We start from the raw sequence: 22,079 nt of genomic DNA, 5'->3' as shown, positions 1-22,079 counted from the left end.
GAGCGGGTGCGCGAATAGCCTCCTCAGCTTGGAGTGGGGGGGCCTGGCTGCTCAGGTTGGCGGGCGGCCGAGTCCGGAGCTTTGGACTGGCGGCGACGGCGGCTTCTTCGGCGGGGCAGGAGCAGCGGGGCTCAGCCGTCTCCGTGGCCGGACCGAGGCGCCGCCTCATTTGGGGCCAGAGGTGGAAGTAGAAATCGGCGCTGAGCAGCGCCCCGAGAAGCAGCAGAATGAGCAGCCGGTCGCGCCGGGTCCCCAGCATGGTCAGCGCCGGCGGCTGGGCGAGAAGCAGGCCGGGCGCGAAGGCAGCGGCGCACGGGCGATGCCGGGCCGTGGGTGGGAAAGGAAGGCGAGCCACGCGCCTGTTTGGCCGCGAGAGCCCGGGCGAGTCCCGGCAGGGCCTCTGCCCCGCTGCCGCCGCAGGAGCAGGTGGGGGAAGCCGAGGCAAGGGAAGCAGCAGGCAGCGCCCCGCTTGTGGCCGAGAGGCGACCGGCTGCATCTTTGCCCGGTGGCCTCTCCCGAGTAGGCAGACCGTGCCGCCTCTGGAAGGATGGACGCGTTGGGCGTTTGTTTGCATCACGTGATTGACCGGGTGAAATAAAAGATCTAAAAATCCCTTGTCTCCCCAACCCGGATTTTTAGATCTTTTATTTCACCCGGTCAATCACGAGATGCAAACAAACGCCCAACGTGTCCGAAAGCCAGAGACTTTGGCTAGAGGTCTCTCCCACGAGCTCCGGTTCTCGTCGGAGAGACCGCTTGCCAAAGTCTCTGGCTTTCGGACACGTTGGGCGTTTGTTTGCATCTCGTGATTGACTGGGTGAAATAAAAGATCTAAAAATCCCTTGTCTCCCCAACCCGTATTCAATCCGGGTTGGGGAGACAAGGGATTTTTAGATCTTTTATTTCACCCGGTCAATCACGAGATGCAAACAAACGCCCAACGTGTCCGAAAGCCAGAGACTTTGGCTAGAGGTCTCTCCGACGAGCTCCGGTTCTCGTCGGAGAGACCGCTTGCCAAAGTCTCTGGCTTTCGGACACGTTGGGCATTTGTTTGCATCTCGTGATTGACCGGGTGAAATAAAAGATCTAAAAATCCCTTGTCTCCCCAACCCGTATTCAATCCGGGTTGGGGAGACAAGGGATTTTTAGATCTTTTATTTCACCCGGTCAATCACGAGATGCAAACAAACGCCCAACGTGTCCGAAAGCCAGAGACTTTGGCTAGAGGTCTCTCCGACGAGCTCCGGTTCTCGTCGGAGAGACCGCTTGCCAAAGTCTCTGGCTTTCGGACACGTTGGGCATTTGTTTGCATCTCGTGATTGACCGGGTGAAATAAAAGATCTAAAAATCCCTTGTCTCCCCAACCCGGATTGAATACGGGTTGGGGAGACAAGGGATTTTTAGATCTTTTATTTCACCCGGTCAATCACGAGATGCAAACAAATGCCCAACGTGTCCGAAAGCCAGAGACTTTGGCAAGCGGTCTCTCCGACGAGAACCGGAGCTCGTCGGAGAGACCGCTTGCCAAAGTCTCTGGCTTTCAGACACGTTGGGCATTTGTTTGCATCTCGTGATTGACCGGGTGAAATAAAAGATCTAAAAATCCCTTGTCTCCCCAACCCGTATTCAATCCGGGTTGGGGAGACAAGGGATTTTTAGATCTTTTATTTCACCCGGTCAATCACGAGATGCAAACAAACGCCCAACGTGTCCGAAAGCCAGAGACTTTGGCTAGAGGTCTCTCCGACGAGCTCCGGTTCTCGTCGGAGAGACCGCTTGCCAAAGTCTCTGGCTTTCGGACACGTTGGGCATTTGTTTGCATCTCGTGATTGACCGGGTGAAATAAAAGATCTAAAAATCCCTTGTCTCCCCAACCCGTATTCAATCCGGGTTGGGGAGACAAGGGATTTTTAGATCTTTTATTTCACCCGGTCAATCACGAGATGCAAACAAACGCCCAACGTGTCCGAAAGCCAGAGACTTTGGCTAGAGGTCTCTCCGACGAGCTCCGGTTCTCGTCGGAGAGACCGCTTGCCAAAGTCTCTGGCTTTCGGACACGTTGGGCATTTGTTTGCATCTCGTGATTGACTGGGTGAAATAAAAGATCTAAAAATCCCTTGTCTCCCCAACCCGTATTCAATCCGGGTTGGGGAGACAAGGGATTTTTAGATCTTTTATTTCACCCGGTCAATCACGAGATGCAAACAAATGCCCAACGTGTCCGAAAGCCAGAGACTTTGGCAAGCGGTCTCTCCGACGAGAACCGGAGCTCGTCGGAGAGACCTCTAGCCAAAGTCTCTGGCTTTCGGACACGTTGGGTGTTTGTTTGCATCTCGTGATTGACCGGGTGAAATAAAAGATCTAAAAATCCGGGTTGGGGAGACAAGGGGTTTTTAGATCTTTTATTTCACCCGGTCAATCACGTGATGCAAACAAACGCCCAACGCGTCCATCCTTCCAGAGGCGGCACGGTCTGCCTACTCGGGAGAGGCCACCGGGCAAAGATGCAGCCGGTCGCCTCTCGGCCACAAGCGGGGCGCTGCCTGCTGCTTCCCTTGCCTCGGCTTCCCCCACCTGCTCCTGCGGCGGCAGCGGGGCAGAGGCCCTGCCGGGACTCGCCCGGGCTCTCGCGGCCAAACAGGCGCGTGGCTCGCCTTCCTTTCCCACCCACGGCCCGGCATCGCCCGTGCGCCGCTGCCTTCGCGCCCGGCCTGCTTCTCGCCCAGCCGCCGGCACTGACCATGCTGGGGACCCGGCGCGACCGGCTGCTCATTCTGCTGCTTCTCAGGGCGCTGCTCAGCGCCGATTTCTACTTCCACCTCTGGCCCCAAATGAGGCGGCGCCTCGGTCCGGCCACGGAGACGGCTGAGCCCCGCTGCTCCTGCCCCGCCGAAGAAGCCGCCGTCGCCGCCGGTCCAAAGCTCCGGACTCGGCCACCCGCCAACCTGAGCAGCCAGGCCCCCCCACTCCAAGCTGAGGAGGCTATTCGCGCACCCGCTCTACAGCACCCCCGAGAGGCCGGCCGAGAAGCTGCTCAACGGGCAGGAGGCGCTGCGTTACTACCGGCGGAAAATAGCCCGCTGGAACAGGTGCGTGGGCCCGGACGTGGGGGGAAACGCGGCTCGGGCGCATAAGACCCGCGTTGGAAAAACCTGCTTGTCGCTGCGATGCCTTGCGGGGGCGGGGGTGAGGGAAGAGCGTGGGTGTTTTAAAAGGTCACAGCCGGCCTGGGGGGCTTGCCAGCACCCCCCCGCACCCCGAACCCGGGTGCGGGGGGTGCTGGCAAGCCCCCCAGGCCGGCTGCGACCTTTTAAAACAGCCGGAAAGCCGTTTTTTGGGGGTTTTTTTTTTAGTTGCACGGATTAATTGACTTTACATTGTTTCCTATGGGAAACAATGTTTCGTCTTACGAACCTTTCGTCTTACGAACCTCCTCCTTGCACCAATTAAGTTCGTATCATGAGGTATTACTGTACTTTATTTTGCGACATACCAATTATGTATTAAATTTACCTTTCACAAAAAAAATTTAAACCCTGCCACTACAACAAGGTACACTTGTTTGACAGATTAATAATATGTTAACAACGTAGAAAATATATTCAAGTGACATCAACATATTACATACATATAAATAAATAACCAGAACAGTGCAAATACACCAAACTAACAAAATATTATTAATTTTGCCATCAACAATATTAAAAGCAGCAATAAAATGGCACAAAGGATAAAGACAAAATACTCCTGCATCACACTAGAAAAATATTTGTTTTCACAATCATACCAATAAATAACAGGTAACCAGAAGATCAATTATACACAATAATGTTTAAAACTATACGTAAACTCCACCATAGGTGTAAAAAAAAGTCAACCCTTTATAGATAATTAGCGCCTATTAAAAAATACCCCTAAGAAAAAACAAGAAAAAGAAAAGCACAGTGGAAGAAAAAAGAAGAGAAAGAGGAGGGAAGAGCAAAAAAACCTTCCCTCTTCTTCTCATTAACCTCTCTACCTATCTCCTTATAGCATTTTCCAAAGTTTGCAAAATTTTAAAATTGCTTTATAAAAAAGAACATAACCTCATGTATCATCAAATCCATATTGTGAAGCAAATGTGAAAAAAATCCAAGATTTTTTCTCATACATGTACCTGCTATTAAGTTCCATAACTTAATATATTTAAGCTTTTAAATGTGTAATGTATAAAGTCTCTTAACAAATAGCATGCCTGAAGCTCTAAGAACAGCACCTTTTCTTTCTCTTTTCTTCTTTCTCCTTCTTTTCCTAGGATGTTATCATATCTATTAAACATACGGTGAGATATTACTGTGTATTCAATTAACATAATTTAGAATGTAAAATGTAAAATAAGAAACTCCCGCTTCAGATCTTCTCTGCAAAAGTCTCAAAATATGATGTAGTTTATTGGTTTTTGAAAAGTAGTAGCGCTACCCAGATTCTCCTTTGCATATTCAAATCTTCCTACTTCCCACAATGCTTGCTTCTAGAATCCAGTATGGTGTTTGCTTATCAAATCTAAAATGGCGAGACGGCTCCAAAAAACATGTCAACTCCAAAGGAACACATCTTTTCCTCACACTTAGAAGGGAACAATTTCGAAAAAAATCTAACACCATAATCAAAATGTATACCAAATTAGCTGTGATCCAAACTTCATCTTTAACAGCTATGAAGCTCTTCAGGCAGAATAGAGAAAATTAGGCATTTTTGCTGATCTGTTCTCTTTGCCTGGTCTGGATTGTAACAATTTTGCAACTGAATCCAATTAGCTTCCTTAGCACTCCAACTCACAGGCACACCGCAGATGTTACCGGTCTTCTTCAATCGCCGGCCCCCCCTCATTTTTCAATATGGCCGGGCCCCTGAGGCCGCTACCGGTAATACTGCCCTATCGGCGGCCCTGTACCAAACTGAAAGGAAAAATAACTGCCACTTACTGTAGTGTCTCTACTGTACATTCTGGTTTCTTGAGCCCATCACACAGCACTTCCATTATTTTGTCATCTAGGTTATTGAGGAACAGCGTTAATTCTCTCAAACTCTGGTTTTTCCTGAGTACTTCTGCAAGATTCCTGCTGCAAGATTCTGTCAGGATCTCTCCATCAAGCCTGCACAAACGTTTGAAAAAAGTATTATCTTCTGACAAATAAGCCTGGAATATATTTTAGAGAGAATGAAGTAAATGTTTTTTCTGAATGGCAACTTAAACTGTTTCCCACAGATATATTCCCAGAATATTAATGGTCAAAAACAGTGGTGCAGATCAAACTGAAAGAGGAAAAACATCACTAACTTTAGTGTCTTTACAGTACACTCTGGATGTTTGAGGCCCTCACACAGCTCTTCCATTGCTTCGTTATCTTCGTTGTTGAGGTACAAGTGTAACGTTTTCAATCTCTGTTTTTTCCTGACCACTTCTGCAAGATGCCTACTGCCAGATTTGGTGATGACCCCTTCAGTAAGCCTGTGCAGAAAAGGAGGAAAAATAACAATCATCTATGCAAGCATGCCAATACAAGCATGCAATTTATTATCTTAGGAATTAAAGGAATGTATGGCGGAGAAATGTATTCAAGGGAAAAAACAAAGTCCAGTTGCATTTTGGGAGGGGAGAGGGGAGCACTTTTGGGACAACCATAACCTGGATGACTGAGAATATCCATGGACAAAACCATGCAATGTGTTTTATAGGCACTAAAGGAAATGTAATTATGTGTGGCAAATCCTCTCCCTGAATACATTTCCTGAGTATTAATTGCCAAAGGATGGTTCCATAGACCAAACTGAAAGGAAAAATAACTATCACTTACTTAAGCGTCCCTATTGTACATTCTGGTTGTTTGAGCCCATCACACAGCATTTCCATTATCTTGTCATCTGGGTTCTTCAGATATAATGTTAGCTCTCTCAAACTCTGGGTTTTTCTGAGTACTTCTGCAAGATTCCTGCTGCAAGATTCTGTCAGGATCTCTCCACCAAGCCTGCACAAACATTTGAAAAAAGTATTATCTTCTGATAAACAAGCCTGGAATATATTTTAGAGAGAATGAAGTGAATGTTTTTCTGAATGGCACCTGAAACTGCCTCCCCCAGATATATTCCCAGAATATTAATGGTCAAAAACAGTGATGTAGATCAAACTGAAAGAGGAAAAACATCACTTACTCTAGTGTCTTTACAGTACACTCTGGATGTTTGAGGCCCTCAAAGAGCACTTCCATTGCTTCGTTATCGTCATTGTTGAGATACAAGTATAACGTTTTCAATCTCTGTTTTTTCCTGATCACTTCTGCAAGATGCCTACTGCCAGATTTGGTGATGACCCCTTCAGTAAGACTGTGCAGAAAAGGAGGAAAAATAACAATCATCTATGCAAGCATGCAAATACAAGCATGCAATTTATTATCTTAGGAATTAAAGGAATGTCTGGCAATGAAATGTATTCAAGGGAAAAAACAAAGTCCAGTTACATTTTGGGAGGGGAGGGGGAAGCACTTTTGGGACAACCATAACCTGGATGACTGAGAATATCCATGGACAAAACCATGGAATGTGTTTCATAGGCACTAAAGGAAATGTGATTATGTGTGGCAAATCCTCTCCCTGAATACATTTCCCGAGTATTAATTGCCAAAGGATGATTCCACAGACCAAACTGAAAGGAAAAATAACTGCCACTTACTTTAGTGTCTCTACTGTACATTCTGGTTTCTTGAGCCCATCACACAGCACTTCCATTATTTTGTCATCTAGGTTTTTGAGGAACACCGTTAATTCTGTCAAACTCAGGTTTTTCCTGAGTACTTCTGCAAGATTCCTGCTGCAAGATTCTGTCAGGATCTCTCCATCAAGCCTGCACAAACGTTTGAAAAAAGTATTATCTTCTGACAAATAAGCCTGGAATATATTTTAGAGAGAATGAAGTAAATGTTTTTCTGAATGGCAACTTAAACTGCCTCCCCCAGATATATTCCCAGAATATTAATGGTCAAAAACAGTGGTGCAGATCAAACTGAAAGAGGAAAAACATCACTAACGTTAGTGTCTTTACACTACACTCTGGATGTTTGAGGCCCTCACACAGCTCTTCCATTGCTTCGTTATCTTCATTGTTGAGGTACAAGTGTAACGTTTTCAATCTCTGTTTTTTCCTGATCACTTCTGCAAGATGCCTACTGCCAGGTTTGGTGATGACCCCTTCAGCAAGCCTGTGCAGAAAAGGAGGAAAAATAACAATAATCTATGCAAGCATGCAAATACAAGCATGCAATTTATTATCTTAGGAATTAAAGGAATGTATGGCGGAGAAATGTATTCAAGGGAAAAAACAAAGTCCAGTTGCATTTTGGGAGGGGAGGGGGAAGCACTTTTGGGACAACCATAACCTGCATGACTGAGAATATCCATGGACAAAACCATGGAATGTGTTTCATAGGCACTAAAGGAAATATGATTATGTGTGGCAAATCCTCTCCCTGAATACATTTCCCGAGTATTAATGGCCAAAGGATGGTTCCATAGACCAAACTGAAAGGAAAAATAACTATCACTTACTTAAGCGTCCCTATTGTACATTCTGGTTGTTTGAGCCCATCACACAGCATTTCCATTATCTTGTCATCTGGGTTCTTGAGGTATAACGTTAGCTCTCTCAAACTCTGTTTTTTTCTGAGTACTTCTGCAAGATTCCTGCTGCAAGATTCTGTCAGGATCTCTCCACCAAGCCTGCACAAACGTTTGAAAAATGTATTATCTTCTGACAAACAAGCCTGGAATATATTTTAGAGAGAATGAAGAAAATGTTTTTCTGAATGGCAACTGAAACTGCCACCCCCAGATATATTCCCAGAATATTAATGGTCAAAAACAGTGATGCAGATCAAACTGAAAGAGGAAAAACATCACTTACTCTAGTGTCTTTACAGTACACTCTGGATGTTTGAGGCCCTCACACAGCACTTCCATTGCTTCGTTATCATCATTGTTGAGATACAAGTATAACGTTTTCAATCTCTGTTTTTTCCTGATCACTTCTGCAAGATGCCTACTGCCAGATTTGGTGATGACCCCTTCAGTAAGCCTGTGCAGAAAAGGAGGAGAAATAACAATCATCTATACAAGCATTCAAATACAAGTATACAATTGATTATCTTAGGGAAAATAACAATGATCTATGCAAGCATGCAAATACAAGCATGCAATTTATTATCTTAGGAATTAAAGGAATGTATGGCAGTGAAATGTATTCAAGGGAAAAAACAAAGTCCAGTGACATTTTGGGAGGGGAGGGGGAAGCACTTTTGGGACAACCATAACCTGGATGACTGAGAATATCCATGGACAAAATCATGGAATGTGTTTCATAGGCACTAAAGGAAATGTGATTATGTGCGGCAAATCCTCTCCCTGAATACATTTCCCGAGTATTAATTGCCAAAGGATGATTCCGTAGACCAAACTGAAAGGAAAAATAACTTGCCACTTACTTTAGTGTCTCTATTGTACATTCTGGTTTCTTGAGCCCATCACACAGCACTTCCATTATTTTGTCATCTAGGTTATTGAGGAACAGAGTTAATTCTTTCAAACTCTGGTTTTTCCTTAGTACTTCTGCAAGATTCCTGCTGCAAGATTCTGTCAGGATCTCTCCAGCAAGCCTACACAAAAATGTAAAAAAACGATCATTATCTCCTGACAAACAAGCCTGGAATATATTCTTAGTGAGAATGAAATGAATGTTTTTTCTGAATGGCAACTGAAACTGCCTCCCCCAGATATATTCCCAGAACAGTTGTGCAGATCAAGAACAGTTGTGCAGATCAAACTGAAAGAGGAAAAACATCACTTACTCTAATGTCTTTACAGTACACTTTGGATGTTTGAGGCCCTCACAAACCACTTCCACTGCTTCATTATCTTCATTGTTGAGGTAAAAGTATAATGTTTTCAATCTCTGGTTTTTCCTCATTACTTCTGCAAGATGCCTACTGCCAGATTTGGTGATGACCCCTTCAGTAAGACTGTGCAGAAAAGGAGGGAAAATAACAATCATCTATACAAACAAGCCAATACAAGTATACAATTGATTATCTTAGGAAAAATAACAATGATCTATGCAAGCATGCAAATACAAGCGTGCGATTTATTATCTTAGGAATTATTATCTTTTGAATTCAAGGAGGAGGGCAGATATTACTGGCTGTAAGAGACAATTTTATTGGCAGTTTGTGTTCAAGCACAGACCACTCAGATTAGGTGGGGCAGGATTGGACTGGGAAGGATAAAAAGCAGGAAAAAGCCATTTTAATTTGCACTTTCAGATCACAGAGAAGGAGAGAGGAAGGTAGTGGCCAAAACTATAAACCAAAATCAGCAAAGTTTGGTAGCAATAGGGGTTGTTGATTTTCTTGCTAAGTACTTGTATTTCAATACATTGTTAAGATGACTGGCTTGGTGCAGTGTAACACTTGTTTGGCTGTTGTCTTCCGTAGTACCTTGTGGAACTTGGGGTACTGCCCTCTTTGCATAAGGACATCTCGGTAAGATGGCGAGATCTCTAGATTGCAGTCCTTAGTTTGTAGCTTGCAGTCAGAAGTGGAAAGATTGTCCCAGCCACATGCTGTAATGCAGCCATGTGTGCAGCCTCCACTTCCACAGCACCCCCCAAGGAGGAGGGCTGTGTGGACAACCGTCGGTTCAGGAAGATTGTGTGCAGTTGAGCAAAAACATAGCAATTTTGGTCTCTCTGTATCGAATTCCTATAATGTTCTTGCGGATTTAAATAGTAAGGATGTTGGAGATATTAGCAAGGTCCCTCAGGCAGAGAATGAGGGGATGTTCAAAGGGGAAGTTGTTCTAAGTGAGGTACATAGTGTCACCAAACTATCAAGTGCAGTTAGTAGAAATAAAAAGAGGACACATTTTCTTGTGGGTGATTCGACTGTTAGAGGTGTTGATTTGGGACAGAGTAAGGATGTGGTGAAGGTGATGAGGTGTCTCCCGGGGGCCACTACCAGCAGGGACAGGAGGCGGATTACAAACATTGTCAAGGCTGTGAGTAAAGGTAATAACGTTGATGTGGTGGTGCATCTTGGCAGAAATGATTTGTCCCAGAGAAATGTTAATGTAGTAAAAAGAGATTTTCAATGTCTAAGTGTGGAGCTGGGTAAAATAACTGATTCAGTGACTTTCTCAGAGGTGTTACCGGTTTGTGGCCAGGAGGATAAAACAACTTGTATCAGAGAGTTTAATGAGTGGTTAAGGCAGTGGTGTAAAGCTGAAGGTTTTGGCTATGTAAGTCATGATGTCAGTAGGTGGTCTAATAGGGAGTTGTTTAAGAGGGATGGTTTGCATCCATCATACAGAGGTACCCAGGTGCTTGGTGAGGAATTCAGAACTTTTTTGGACAGGCATTTAAACTAGGTAAAGGGGACAGAGATGTAACTGAGGTGGGTGATTTCTGTCCCCGACCAATGAGGATAAATCAGTTTTTGGAAGTTTATGAAAAGGGAGCTGCAAATAAAATAGATGTAGTTGTTGATGATAAGGGGCAAATTAATAATGAAAATAATGTTCTTCGGGCAATGTACACGAATGCTTGAAGCTTGAGCAACAAGCTCTGTGAGTTAATGGCCATAATATCTAGAGATAATTTGGATCTGGTTGCCATAACTGAGACATGGTTTAAGGATTCTAATGAATGGGAAATATCCATACCAGGATATACACTGTATAGGAAGGATAGAATAGAGAGAAGGGGAGGTGGAGTAGCCATTTATGTTAAAGAAAGTCTAAAAACAACACTAATTCAAAATACATGTCAAGATCTGAAGACCCTCTGGATTTGCATGCAAAATAAAGAAGGTTCTGTCATTAGAATTGGGGTGATCTATAGGCCTCCAGGGCAATCTGAGGAATATGACAACAACGTGGTGGATGAAATTACCCAAATGGCAGTAAAGGGAGATATTGTGGTTATGGGTGATTTCAACATGCCTGATGTTGACTGGAATATCCCCAGTGCCCTTACATGCAAAAGTAAGAATATAGTAGAGGCCTTTACAGGAGCAGCTCTGGCACAGCTGGTTAAGACACCAACTAGAGGGGAGAATATTCTAGATTTAGTTTTTACGAATGGGAATTGGGTTTCAGAAGTCAAGGTGGGAGAAAATTTAGGTTGCAGTGACCATCTATGTTTGTGGTTTTATGTAAAAACTCATTGTGAGCAATACTATAATGCAACCAAGTATTGGATTTCAGAAAAACAAATTTTAATGCAATGGGGGAATATTTAGATAATGAATTAAAGGGGAGGGATAAAATGGCAGGAGCGAGCACCCAGTGGACTGTATTAAAAAAGGCCATCTTAAAAGCCACTGGACTGTATGTAAGACAAATAACTAAAGGTAAAAGGAAGAAGAAACCGCTATGGTTTAGCAATGATGTAAGGGCTATAGTCAATGAAAAAAAGGATGCCTATAGGAGGTATAAAGGGTCTGGAAGTATAGCTGATAGAGAAGTGTATAAAATAAGACAGAAGGAGGCGAAACAGATAATATATGCTGCTAAAGCCTCAAAAGAGGAAGAAATTGCCAAATCTGTAAAGAAGGGGGATAAAACCTTCTTCAGATATATTAGTGATAAGAAGAAGAAAAACTGAGGCATCACGAAGCTTAGTACCGGGAATAATACATGCATTAATGGGAATAAGGAGATCGCTGACCATTTCAATAGCTACTTCTGTTCAGTTTTCTCAAAAGACACCTTACAAAATAATACTATAGAGGGATATAGCATTGCTTCCAGCTGTACGGATTCAGCTCCAGTGATCTTAGAAGCCGATGTCTTAGAAGAACTTGAACGATTAAAGATAAATAAGGCAATGGGTCCAGATGGCATCCACCCCAGAGTTCTTAAAGAACTCAGATCTGTCATTGCTACCCCCCTGACTGATTTGTTTAACCAATCCTTGTTAACATTAGAAGTTCCTGAGGATTGGAGAATGGCCAGTGTTGTGCCTATCCACAAGAAGGGCAGTAGAGAAGAAGCTGGTAACTACAGGCCAGTTAGCTTGACATCAGTTGTAGTTAAAATGATGGAGACTCTACCCAAAAAGAGGATAAATCAGCACCTAAAAAACAATAACTTATTGGACCCAAATCAGCATGGCTTTACTGAAGGCAAATCATGTCAGACTAATCTCATTGTTTTCTTTGACTATGTCACAAAGGTGTTGGATGAAGGTGGTGCCGTGGATATTGCCTATCTGGACTTCACCAAACCCTTTGATACGGTTCCACATAAAGAGCTGATAGATAAATTAGTGAAGATTGGACTTAATCCCTGGATAGTACAATGGATTTGCAGCTGGCTGAAGTGTAGACATCAGAGAGTTATTGTTAACGGCGAGTATTCTGAGCAGAGTCAGGTTACAAGCAGTGTGTCACAAGGGTCTGTTCTGGGTCCTATTCTTTTTAATATGTTTGTGAGTGACATAGGGGAAGGTTTGGTAGGGAAGGTTTGCCTATTTGCCGATGACTCTAAACTGTGCAATAGGGTTGATATTCCTGGAGGCGTCTGTAATATGGTAAATGATTTAGCTTTACAGTGGAACCTCGACATACGAGCAGCTCTACTTACGAGCTACTCGAGATAAGAGCTGGGAGGGGAGCGACATTTTTGTTCGCCTCCCGAGCTCACATTCGGGATACGAGCGCCAAGGAGCTGTCTCCTGAAGCCGAACGCTAACTTCCGCGTTCGGCTTCAGGAGACAACTCCTTGGCGCTCGTATCCCGCGTGTTTTAAAAGGTTGCAACCGGCCTGGGGGGCTCGGGGGGGTGCTGGCAAGCCCCCCAGGCCGGCTGCAACCTTTTAAAACACGCGCGCCGCTTCGCAGCTGTCTCCTGAAGCCAAACGCGGAAGTTAGCGTTCAGCTTCAGGAGACAGCTGCGAAGCGGCGCGCGTGTTTTAAAACGTGGCAGCCGGCCTGGGGGGCTCAGGGGCTTCCCCCCAAGCCCCCAAGGCCGGCTGCCACGTTTTAAAACACGCGCGCCGCTTCGCAGCTGGCTCCTGAAGCCGAACGCTAACTTCCACGTTCGGCGGCAGCGGTTTTTTTTGTTGTTGCACGGATTAATTGACTTTACATTGTTTCCTATGGGAAACAATGTTTCATCATACGAGCGTTCCGACTTACGAGCCTCCTTCCGGAACCAATTAGTCTCGTAAGTCGGGGTTCTACTGTACTAGATAAATGGTCAAAGCAATGGAAACTGCAATTTAATGTCTCCAAATGTAAAATAATGCACTTGGGGAAAAGGAATCCTCAATCTGAGTATTGTATTGGCAGTTCTGTGTTAGCAAATACTTCAGAAAAAAAGGATTTAGGGGTAGTGATTTCTGACAGTCTCAAAATGGGTGAACAGTGCAGTCCGGCGGTAGGGAAAGCAAGTAGGATGCTTGGCTGCATAGCTAGAGGTATAACAAGCAGGAAGATGGAGATTATGATCCCGCTATATAGAATGCTGGTGAGACCAGATTTGGAATACTGTGTTCAGTTCTGGAGACCTCACCTACAAAAAGATATTGACAAAATTGAACGGATCCAAAGACAGGCTACACGAATGGTGGAAGGTCTTAAGCATAAAACGTATCAGGAAAGAGTTAATGAACTCAATCTGTATAGTCTGGAGGACAGAAGGAAAAGGGGGGACATGATCGAAACATTTAAATATATTAAAGGGTTAAATAAGGTCCAGGAGGGAAGTGTTTTTAATAGGAAAGTGAACACAAGAACAAGGGGACACAATCTGAAATTATTTGGGAGAAAGATCAAAAGCAACATGAGAAAATATTATTTTACTGAAAGAGTAATAGATCCTTGGAACAAACTTCCAGCAGACGTGGTAGATAAATCCACAGTAACTGAATTTAAACATGCCTGGGATAAACATATATCCATCCTAAGATAAAATACAGAAAATAGTATAAGGGCAGACTAGATGGACCATGAGGTCTTTTTCTGCCGTCAGATTTCTATGTTTCTATGTTTCTATTAAAGGAATGTATGGCAGTGAAATGTATTCAAGGAAAAAAACAAAGTCCAGTTGCATTTTGGGTGGGGAGGGGGAAGCACTTTTGGGACAACCATAACCTGGATGACTGAGAATATGCATGGACAAAACTATGGAACATGTTTTATAGGCACTAAAGGAAATTATTATTATTATTATTATTATTATTATTATTATTATTATTATTATTATTTACTAGACTTGTATGCCACCCCTCTCCGTAGACTCCATAGACTCGTAGACTGTGGCAAATCCTCTCCCTGAATACATTTCCAGAGTATTAATTGCCAAAGGATGGTTCCGCAGACCAAACTGAAAGGAAAAAAATAACTGCCACTTACTTTAGTGTCTCTATTGTACATTCTGGCTGTTTGAGCCCATCACACAGCACTTCCATTATTTTGTCATCTGGGTTCTTGAGGTCCAGCGTTAATTCTCTCAATCTCTGATTCTTCCTGAGTACTTCAACAAGATGCCTGCTGAAGGATTCGGTCAGGATCTCTCCAGAAAGTCTGTAGAAAAATGCATATAGCTTTTTTTTATAGCAACTGAGGGGGATATAATTATGCTTGAGCTGCTTTTCATTGGATATATCAAGCTTGCAGAGAAGGACCGTTGTACTTATCTGAACAGGATGTTTTTATGCTTGAGCTGCTTTTCACTGAATATATTTCCACAATGTTAAATATCAAGAGACGGTTGCAGAGATCAAATTGAAAGGATGGAAAAATCACTTACTATATTGTTTCTATTTTACATTCTGTATGACTGAGCCCCTTCACACAGTAGTTCCATTTTTTTGTCATGTGTGTTATTAAGGGAGAAATTTAACGTTCTCAATCTCTGGTTTTTCCTGAGTACTTCTACAAGATTCCTGCTGCAAGATTCTGTCATGATCTCTCCACCAAGCTTGCAGAGGAGGACCGTTGTACTTAACTGAACGGTCTTCTTAATGCACTGCAAGGAGAATCCAATGTGGGTAATAGTCTAGCCTGATTGGTAGGGACTGAGTTTAAATTTAAATATTTGTTAAGTCCTGCCCTCTACGTGCCCGAATAGGCCAGTCAGAAAAATGAAGGAATGGTGTAAAAGAACAATACTTTATTTACCATAACTCAACTGGAAAGCCAAAGTGACCACAAACCAAACAGCACCCCTGGGTCCACTGCCAGGAGCTCTGGACTCTCTTCACAGTGCATCGAGAAGACCATTCAGGTAGGTACAATGGTCCTTCTCTAATACACTGCTACGGAGAGTCCAATATGGGATATACCCATTTTAGTTCACTGGGCGGGAAGGCTGGACCAGGGGTGATGGAGAAATACACGCCCTCTGTAATATCTGCCTCCCAAAGGATGCCTCCACTGAGGCAAAGGAGTCAATGTGGTAATGCCGAATAAACATGGACGGGGATGCCCACGTTGCGGCTCTGCAAATGTCCTCCACTGACAATTGGGCAGCCCATGCTGCCATAGCAGCCGCACTGCGTGTGGAATGGGCAGTAATTCCAGATGGTACTGGGTGACAGCCCGCCTTATCGGCAAGTATAATGCAGGCTCTAAGCCAGCAACTGAGTCTGTGTGGAAACCCTTGAACCCATGGATGAAGGGCGGAAAGACACAAATAAAGATAATGTCTATACATGAGACAAATGTCCCCAAGAGTTGAGACAGAAAGGCCAGGGAGACTCTCTTGTGATGCTGGAGGGAGAGCACCAACTGCTTGATTTTCTCCTGACAGTTGGGGAACAGGTACACCGTACAAGTGGATGAGTCTAGGTGTGCCCAAATGGGGCAGGATCATCGTGGGATTCATGTGGCTTTTAACGTGGTTCACCGAAAAGCCATGCAGTTCACTGTGGTCTCAAGGTCTGCTCGTGCCTGCTCGGGGTTCACTGTGGTCTCAAGGTCTGCTCATGGCTGCTGCGTAATGAGTGGTGCGCAAGTGCACTGTTAATACATCAAGCAGTTTGGTGAACGTCCTTTGGGCTGATGAAAGCCTGAAGGGCATTGCCCTGTACTGGAAGTGGCATCCTTCCAGGCAAAATCTGAGAAACCACCTGTGGTCCAGATGTATGGGGACATGTAGATAGGACTCCTTCAGGTCGATTGATGTCATCCATTCTCATGGATGAATCAAAGCCAGGATAGTCTGTAAGGAGTGCATTTTGAAGTGCCAATAATGGACATACAGGTTCAATTGTTGCAAGTTCAATATGAGACGCCATTTTATTTATTTATTTATTTATTTATTTATTTATTTATTTATTTATTTATTTATTTATTTAGGTCAAACAAAAATAGTATTATAGTACATATTAACATAACATAACATAAGTAGAACGTTCTAATAGAAAGGATAATAAGACAGCAGGACAGGGAAATTAGGCACATAAGTGCACTTATGCACGCCCCTTACAGACTTCTTAGAAAAGGGGAGAGGTCGATTGTAGATAATGTAAGGTTGAAGATTTTGGGGTTGGGAGAAGCAACAACAGAGTCAGGTAATGAGTTCCAGGCAGTGACCACACTATTGCTGAAATCGTATTTTCTGCAGTCAAGTTCGAAGCAATTTACCTTCAGTTTGTATCTATTACGTACTCTTGTGTTGTTGTTGTTCAAGGTGAAGTAGTCACTGACAGGGAGTACATTATGATGCATGATTTTATGAACAAAAGTTAAACAGTCTGCGGAGAGGGGCGGCATACAGATTTGATAAATAAAAAAATAAACAAATAAACAAATAAACAAATAAACAAGTTCGGAGACAACGTAGTTGTAAATTTTCTAGATTTAGTATTTGAAGTCTGGAGGGGTAGGGTAATTTGTTACATGAGGAGGAGTGACGGACTCTTCTTATGAAGTATTTCTGGACTCCTTCGATTGTATTAATATCTGATATGCTGTGTGGATTCCACACAGGTGAGCTATATTCTAGAATAGGTCTGACAAATGTTTTGTATGCTCTGGTTAATAAATCAGTGTTTCTACAGAAGAAGCTACGTAAGATTAGGTTTATAATTCTTAATGCTTTTTTGGCAATGCTGTTACAGTTGGCTCTAGGACTTAGGTCATTGGAAATGAGTACTCCAAGGTCTTTGACTCAGTGAGGGTCCACTGTTAGTTCAGTTTTACCAAGTATGTATTTAGTATTTGGATTCTTTTTACCAATGTGTAGGATGGAGCATTTGTTGGTAGAGATTTGAAGTTGCCAGTTGCTAGACCATTCAGCTACATGGTCAGAGTCCTTTTGAAGGGTGGAAGTATTGTCAGTGGTATTAAATAGTTTAACATCATCAGCAAAGAGAACATAATTGCTTGTCATTTTGTCACAGAGATCATTTATGTAGAGTATAAAGAGAGTAGGTCCTTAAACACTGCCTTGTGAGACACCACTGTTAACTGGAGCAGGATTAGATATGGCATTACCTATTTTGACCACTTGTTGTCTGTTGGACAGGAACGCTGAAATCCAATCATGCAGGGATGCCATAGGATTTTAGTTTCAGAAGACGTTTGTCATGAACTACTGAGTCAAAGGCTTTGCAAAAGTCTATATAAATTGCATCTATTGATCTACCGTGGTAAAGTTGCGTAGTCCATATGTTTTTACAGTGTAATAGTTGCAGATTGCAGGATATTTTTTTTCTGAAACTGAATTGTTTGTTGGATAGTGTTCTGTCGGGCTCTCTGGTAGAATCCTCCCAAAAATGCACAGGTACAAATTTCAGACACACGCACGTTTGAAAATTCAAAACAATGTTCTTTATAATGAAAATTCACTTAAACCAAGCCCTCTTTTTGGTATAGCAAAGAGCACTGGTCTCCAAACAAACTGGTAATTTCTGCAAGTCCCTTATCAGTTCTGTGATACTTAGCTTGCAGCTGTGAGACAATTCACAGTCCTTCTTCTTTCACAAAGTGAAAAACACTTTGCTCTGGTTTAGTTTCAAAGCGGGGGAAAATCAGCACACAAAAAGTCAAAGTCAGTAAAGCCGTCACGAAACACAACGATCAGATAATCCTCCACAATGGCCAAACCCACAGGCCACTATTTATAGCAGCCTCACTAATTACCACAGCCCCACCCAACCACAGGTGGCCTCATTTTCTTTGATAATCTCTCAGTTGTTGTTGCATATGCATCCCTCTCGTCATGCGTGGCTGTATCATTAACTCTTGTTCTGAATCCAAGGAGGAGCTAGATAATTGATCTCCTTCTGAGCTGTCTGCCACACTTTCCTCCTCCCTGTCACTCATGTCTTCTTGGTCAGAGGAGCCTTCAGCAGCAGATTCCACCGGGGGCAAAACAGGCCTGCAGCATGTGGATGTCTCCCCCACATCCACAGTCCTTGTGGCAGGAGCAGGGCCAGAGCTAACCACAACAGAAAGTAGGTTATTAGTTTCGAGATGAAGTGTAATGGATTGGTTTATGATGGATTCCATGACTTTGCAAGTGACACAAGTCAGGGAGATTGGTCTCCAGTTTTCAACATTGCTGGGATCACCTTTTTTGAAGATAGGGATGACTGTGGCTAGAGACCAGAGTTTAGGTAGGGAACTAGTTGTAGAAGATATTTTGAAAATTATGCTTAGGGCTTCAGCCAGGGTTGAGAAGAGCTTTTTTAAGAGGTATGCGCATAGTCCGTCTGGTCTGATAGAAAGGGAAGGTTTTAGGTTGTGTAATCATTTTTTAACATTTTCCTCTGTACATTCAATTTGTGTTAGATCATTGAAGTTAGTTGAGTTGTGACTAGGAAATGCTGGGCATGAGCCATTGCTGTTAACAAAGACAGAGCTGAAGAAAGTGTTAAAGAGGTTAAAAAAGTGTTAGAGGGGTGGGATGGATCTAGAGTCTTTGAGTTTATTGTTTACAAAGTTATAGAAGGCATGAGTTGATTTTGTACGTAGGAGGTTTTCTTCTTGATTAATGAAATAGTTGGTATATTCAGTCTTTATTTGATGACATAAATTTTTATAGCGGTTTTTAAAGTTTGCAACATGGCCTATTTTATTTTTATGCCAGAGTTATTATTTTTGGGGGGGATTGTAGCTTTCTTATTTTTATAGGTAATTTGTTTTTCTTGGTTTTGGTGAATATTAGAGGTACATATAATTTTATGACTCTTTGGATCTCGAGCAAAAATATATTGTACAGTAATAGTCATCTACAGTGATACAGCTGGAGAATATTGTGGTCCAGCCAAGCGATGAGAGATAAGATTCTATGTTTTCATAGTTGCCTTTTTAAAGTTGAAATTGGTTGTCTTGTTCTTGGGGTTGTTTATTTGAGGAAGTACATTGAGGCAAAAGTCGATTGTGCTGTGGTCACTGTTGGAAAAGGTTTCTCTTACTTTGGGTCCATAAATTGAGTGTAAATTGTTGCAGAAGATGAGGTCTAGGCAGTTGTTGAGTCTGGTATTGTCTGTAACTAGTTGCACTAGTCCTAGACTAGTGATAGCATTGTAGAGGGTTGAGTGGATGGGTTCAGTTGTGCATTCATTTAGGGACCAGTTAATATGTGGTAGGTTTAAATCGCCAAGAAATATAAGAGAATGTTGGTAGGAGGTTGCCCACGTTAGTAGTGTGGTTAGCTTGTTTGCATGTGAGATGTCATAGTCACATGCTCTGTAACATAGGAGGAAGTGGAGTGTGGTGCCTGAGGTTAGTTAACATATGATAGTTTCTGGAAGGTAAAGATCTTGTTTAACTTGGATTTCCTTTAGATTGCGTGATTTTTTATAGAAGATTGCAACTCCACCCCCTCTTCAGATAGATCAGCAGGGGATCGGACAGGCTGGGCTGGATCAAGGTGATGGCGCACGGGTAGATCGCAGGGGTTGATTTGCTGGGGCTGGTGGTCCTGGGGTGCGCTGGTGCTGATTGGGGTTCTAAGGGCAGTAGGGATCAATCACTTATGGTCAGTTGAACCTCCGGAGTCCTGTTGTTTTTGGATTTCACGCAGGATCAAGCCGGAGGCCTTGAGGACAGTGAAGACGATGGGGTTTAACCCCTAGCCCTCCTGAGAGGTCAGCACCCTGTCGATGGCATCTATGTAAAGAAGGTAATGAACCTCTTGCTGTAACAGGGTTTGTTTCTGCCGATTGGTTATTACGGGGCAGGTGATGAATCTGCGAGGAGGAGGACGAATAAATTTGATACGCAGACCCTGGGAGATGGTGGACAAGGCCCAATCGTCGGCAGAGGTGTATTCTCAGGAGGCTGTGAAATGAATTAGACGGCCTCCAATGGGAATGTCAAGAGGCAAGTCATTTGTTCTTGCGGAAGCCCTTAGTGTTGGGCCCCTTGTAGAAATGCTTGGGCTGCTGAAATTGCCAGTTGCGATCAGTGAAACCAGATCTATCTCCTCTTAGGAATTCTGGCCATAGGCCCCTTGCATGTATGACCTGGGGACTGGGGACGTGGCTGAGGAAGGTTCAGTCCGAAAGGGCTGCCTCCTATAGCACAGAAAAAAGCATCTGCCTTGGCGTTTGGTTGTCTTAGGCAGCACCTTTTTCTTATCTTTGTCCTCTATGAGGACAGAGTCCAAGGATTTGCCAAACAATTTTATTTCCTGAAAGGGTACAGAAGCCTGACGCCATTTAGATTTTACATCTGCCTGCCATGTGAGAAGCCACAGGAGGTGGCGGGAGGACAATGATGTTGCCATGGCACAAGAAGAAAACCATGCTGCGCTCAAGGTTGCATCCACTGAGAATTCGGCCACCGCGAGGAGCTTATTGCGGGAGTGGGAGGCACTGTCCTTTAGTGGTTCTCCACCTACCTCTCCAGTCAGTTGCAGTCAGTGTTAGTGGGGGGTCAGATGTTGACCTCTAGGTTTCTCCATTGTGGGGTGCCTCAGGGGTCGGTCCTCTCCTCCCTGCTATTTAATATCTACATGAAACCGCTGGGCGAGATCATCCAGGGGCATGGGGTGAGGTATCATCACATCTCCACCCCATGTCCAGTCAGTGAAGCAGTTGAAGTGATGTGCCAGTGCCTGGAGGTTGTAAGGGTCTGGATGGGTGTCAACAGACTCAAACTCAACCCTGATAAGACGGAGTGGCTGTGGGTTTTGCCTCCCAATGACAATTCCATTTGTCTGTCCATCACCCTTGGGGGGGAGGAATTACTGACCCCCTCGGAGAGGGTCTGCAACTTGGGCATCCTCCTCGATCCACAGCTAACATTAGAGAACCATCTTTCAGCTGTGGTGAGGGGGGCGTTTGCCCAGGTTCGCCTGTGGCATCAGGTGTACCTGGACTGGAAGTCACTGCTCACAGTCACTCATACCCTCATCACTTCGAGGTTCGACTACTGTAATGCTCTCTACATGGGGCTACCTTTGAAGAGTGTTCGGAAACTTCAGATCATGCAGAATGCAGCTGCGAGAGCAATCATGGGCTTCCCCAGGGATGCCCATGTCAAACCAACACTCTGCAGTCTGCATTAGTTGCCGATCAGTTTCCAGTCACAATTCGTGAGCTGAGGTGACCAGCAGCTGAGCAAGTGGAAGCTGGGTGGAGTGTGTCACGCTGAGTATTGACAGCCCCAGAGACATTCAGAGACATTCAGAGTCAACTATGTGTGTGTTTTATTAACTCCTCCTATTATGATGTAAAATCCTGCCACATCATATATGCATCACATCCGTCCTCCTCAGATTCTCCATATTGTATTGTTCTGTTCTTTGTTAGCTGCCATGATGTGAAGACGTATTTTATATGCCTCTCATGGCATACTTTATTTTTTTTCTACTTTTATAATAAAAGAAACCTTGTTTGAAAGCAAATTCTCTCTTTCAATCCATCGACCTCCAGAAATGATTTATTATGGTTCACACGGACTATAATATATCGCCTATTTCTGACAGAGTGAAAGCGAGACAAGCATGTGTGTGTGTATATGGAGGCGAGCGGAAACAAAGCAGGTGAAAGCTGAGCTAATAAGATCAAAGGCGGCTGGGTGGCTGGGAGCCCACAGG

General features: G+C 43.8%; 1 protein-coding gene across 1 annotated transcript in view; it reads right to left on the bottom strand.

Moving 5' to 3' along the window:
• LOC139175530 (uncharacterized) overlaps positions 1 to 22,079 on the bottom strand; it is an 86,589-nt gene that overhangs the window by 12,294 nt on the left and 52,216 nt on the right. Inside the window, exons 8-18 of the mRNA XM_070766685.1 lie at positions 14,438 to 14,608; positions 8,877 to 9,047; positions 8,514 to 8,684; positions 7,937 to 8,107; positions 7,582 to 7,752; positions 7,065 to 7,235; positions 6,710 to 6,880; positions 6,193 to 6,363; positions 5,838 to 6,008; positions 5,321 to 5,491; positions 4,965 to 5,135 (exon numbers count right to left, since the gene is read on the bottom strand). Coding sequence (XP_070622786.1) covers positions 4,965 to 5,135; positions 5,321 to 5,491; positions 5,838 to 6,008; positions 6,193 to 6,363; positions 6,710 to 6,880; positions 7,065 to 7,235; positions 7,582 to 7,752; positions 7,937 to 8,107; positions 8,514 to 8,684; positions 8,877 to 9,047; positions 14,438 to 14,608 — 1,881 coding nt within the window. The remainder of the gene's footprint in view (positions 1 to 4,964; positions 5,136 to 5,320; positions 5,492 to 5,837; positions 6,009 to 6,192; positions 6,364 to 6,709; positions 6,881 to 7,064; positions 7,236 to 7,581; positions 7,753 to 7,936; positions 8,108 to 8,513; positions 8,685 to 8,876; positions 9,048 to 14,437; positions 14,609 to 22,079) is intronic.

Source organism: Erythrolamprus reginae, chromosome 1 (assembly GCF_031021105.1).
Source record: "Erythrolamprus reginae isolate rEryReg1 chromosome 1, rEryReg1.hap1, whole genome shotgun sequence".
NCBI lineage: Eukaryota > Metazoa > Chordata > Lepidosauria > Squamata > Dipsadidae > Erythrolamprus > Erythrolamprus reginae.
This window is presented reverse-complemented; position numbering and strand designations above follow the sequence as displayed.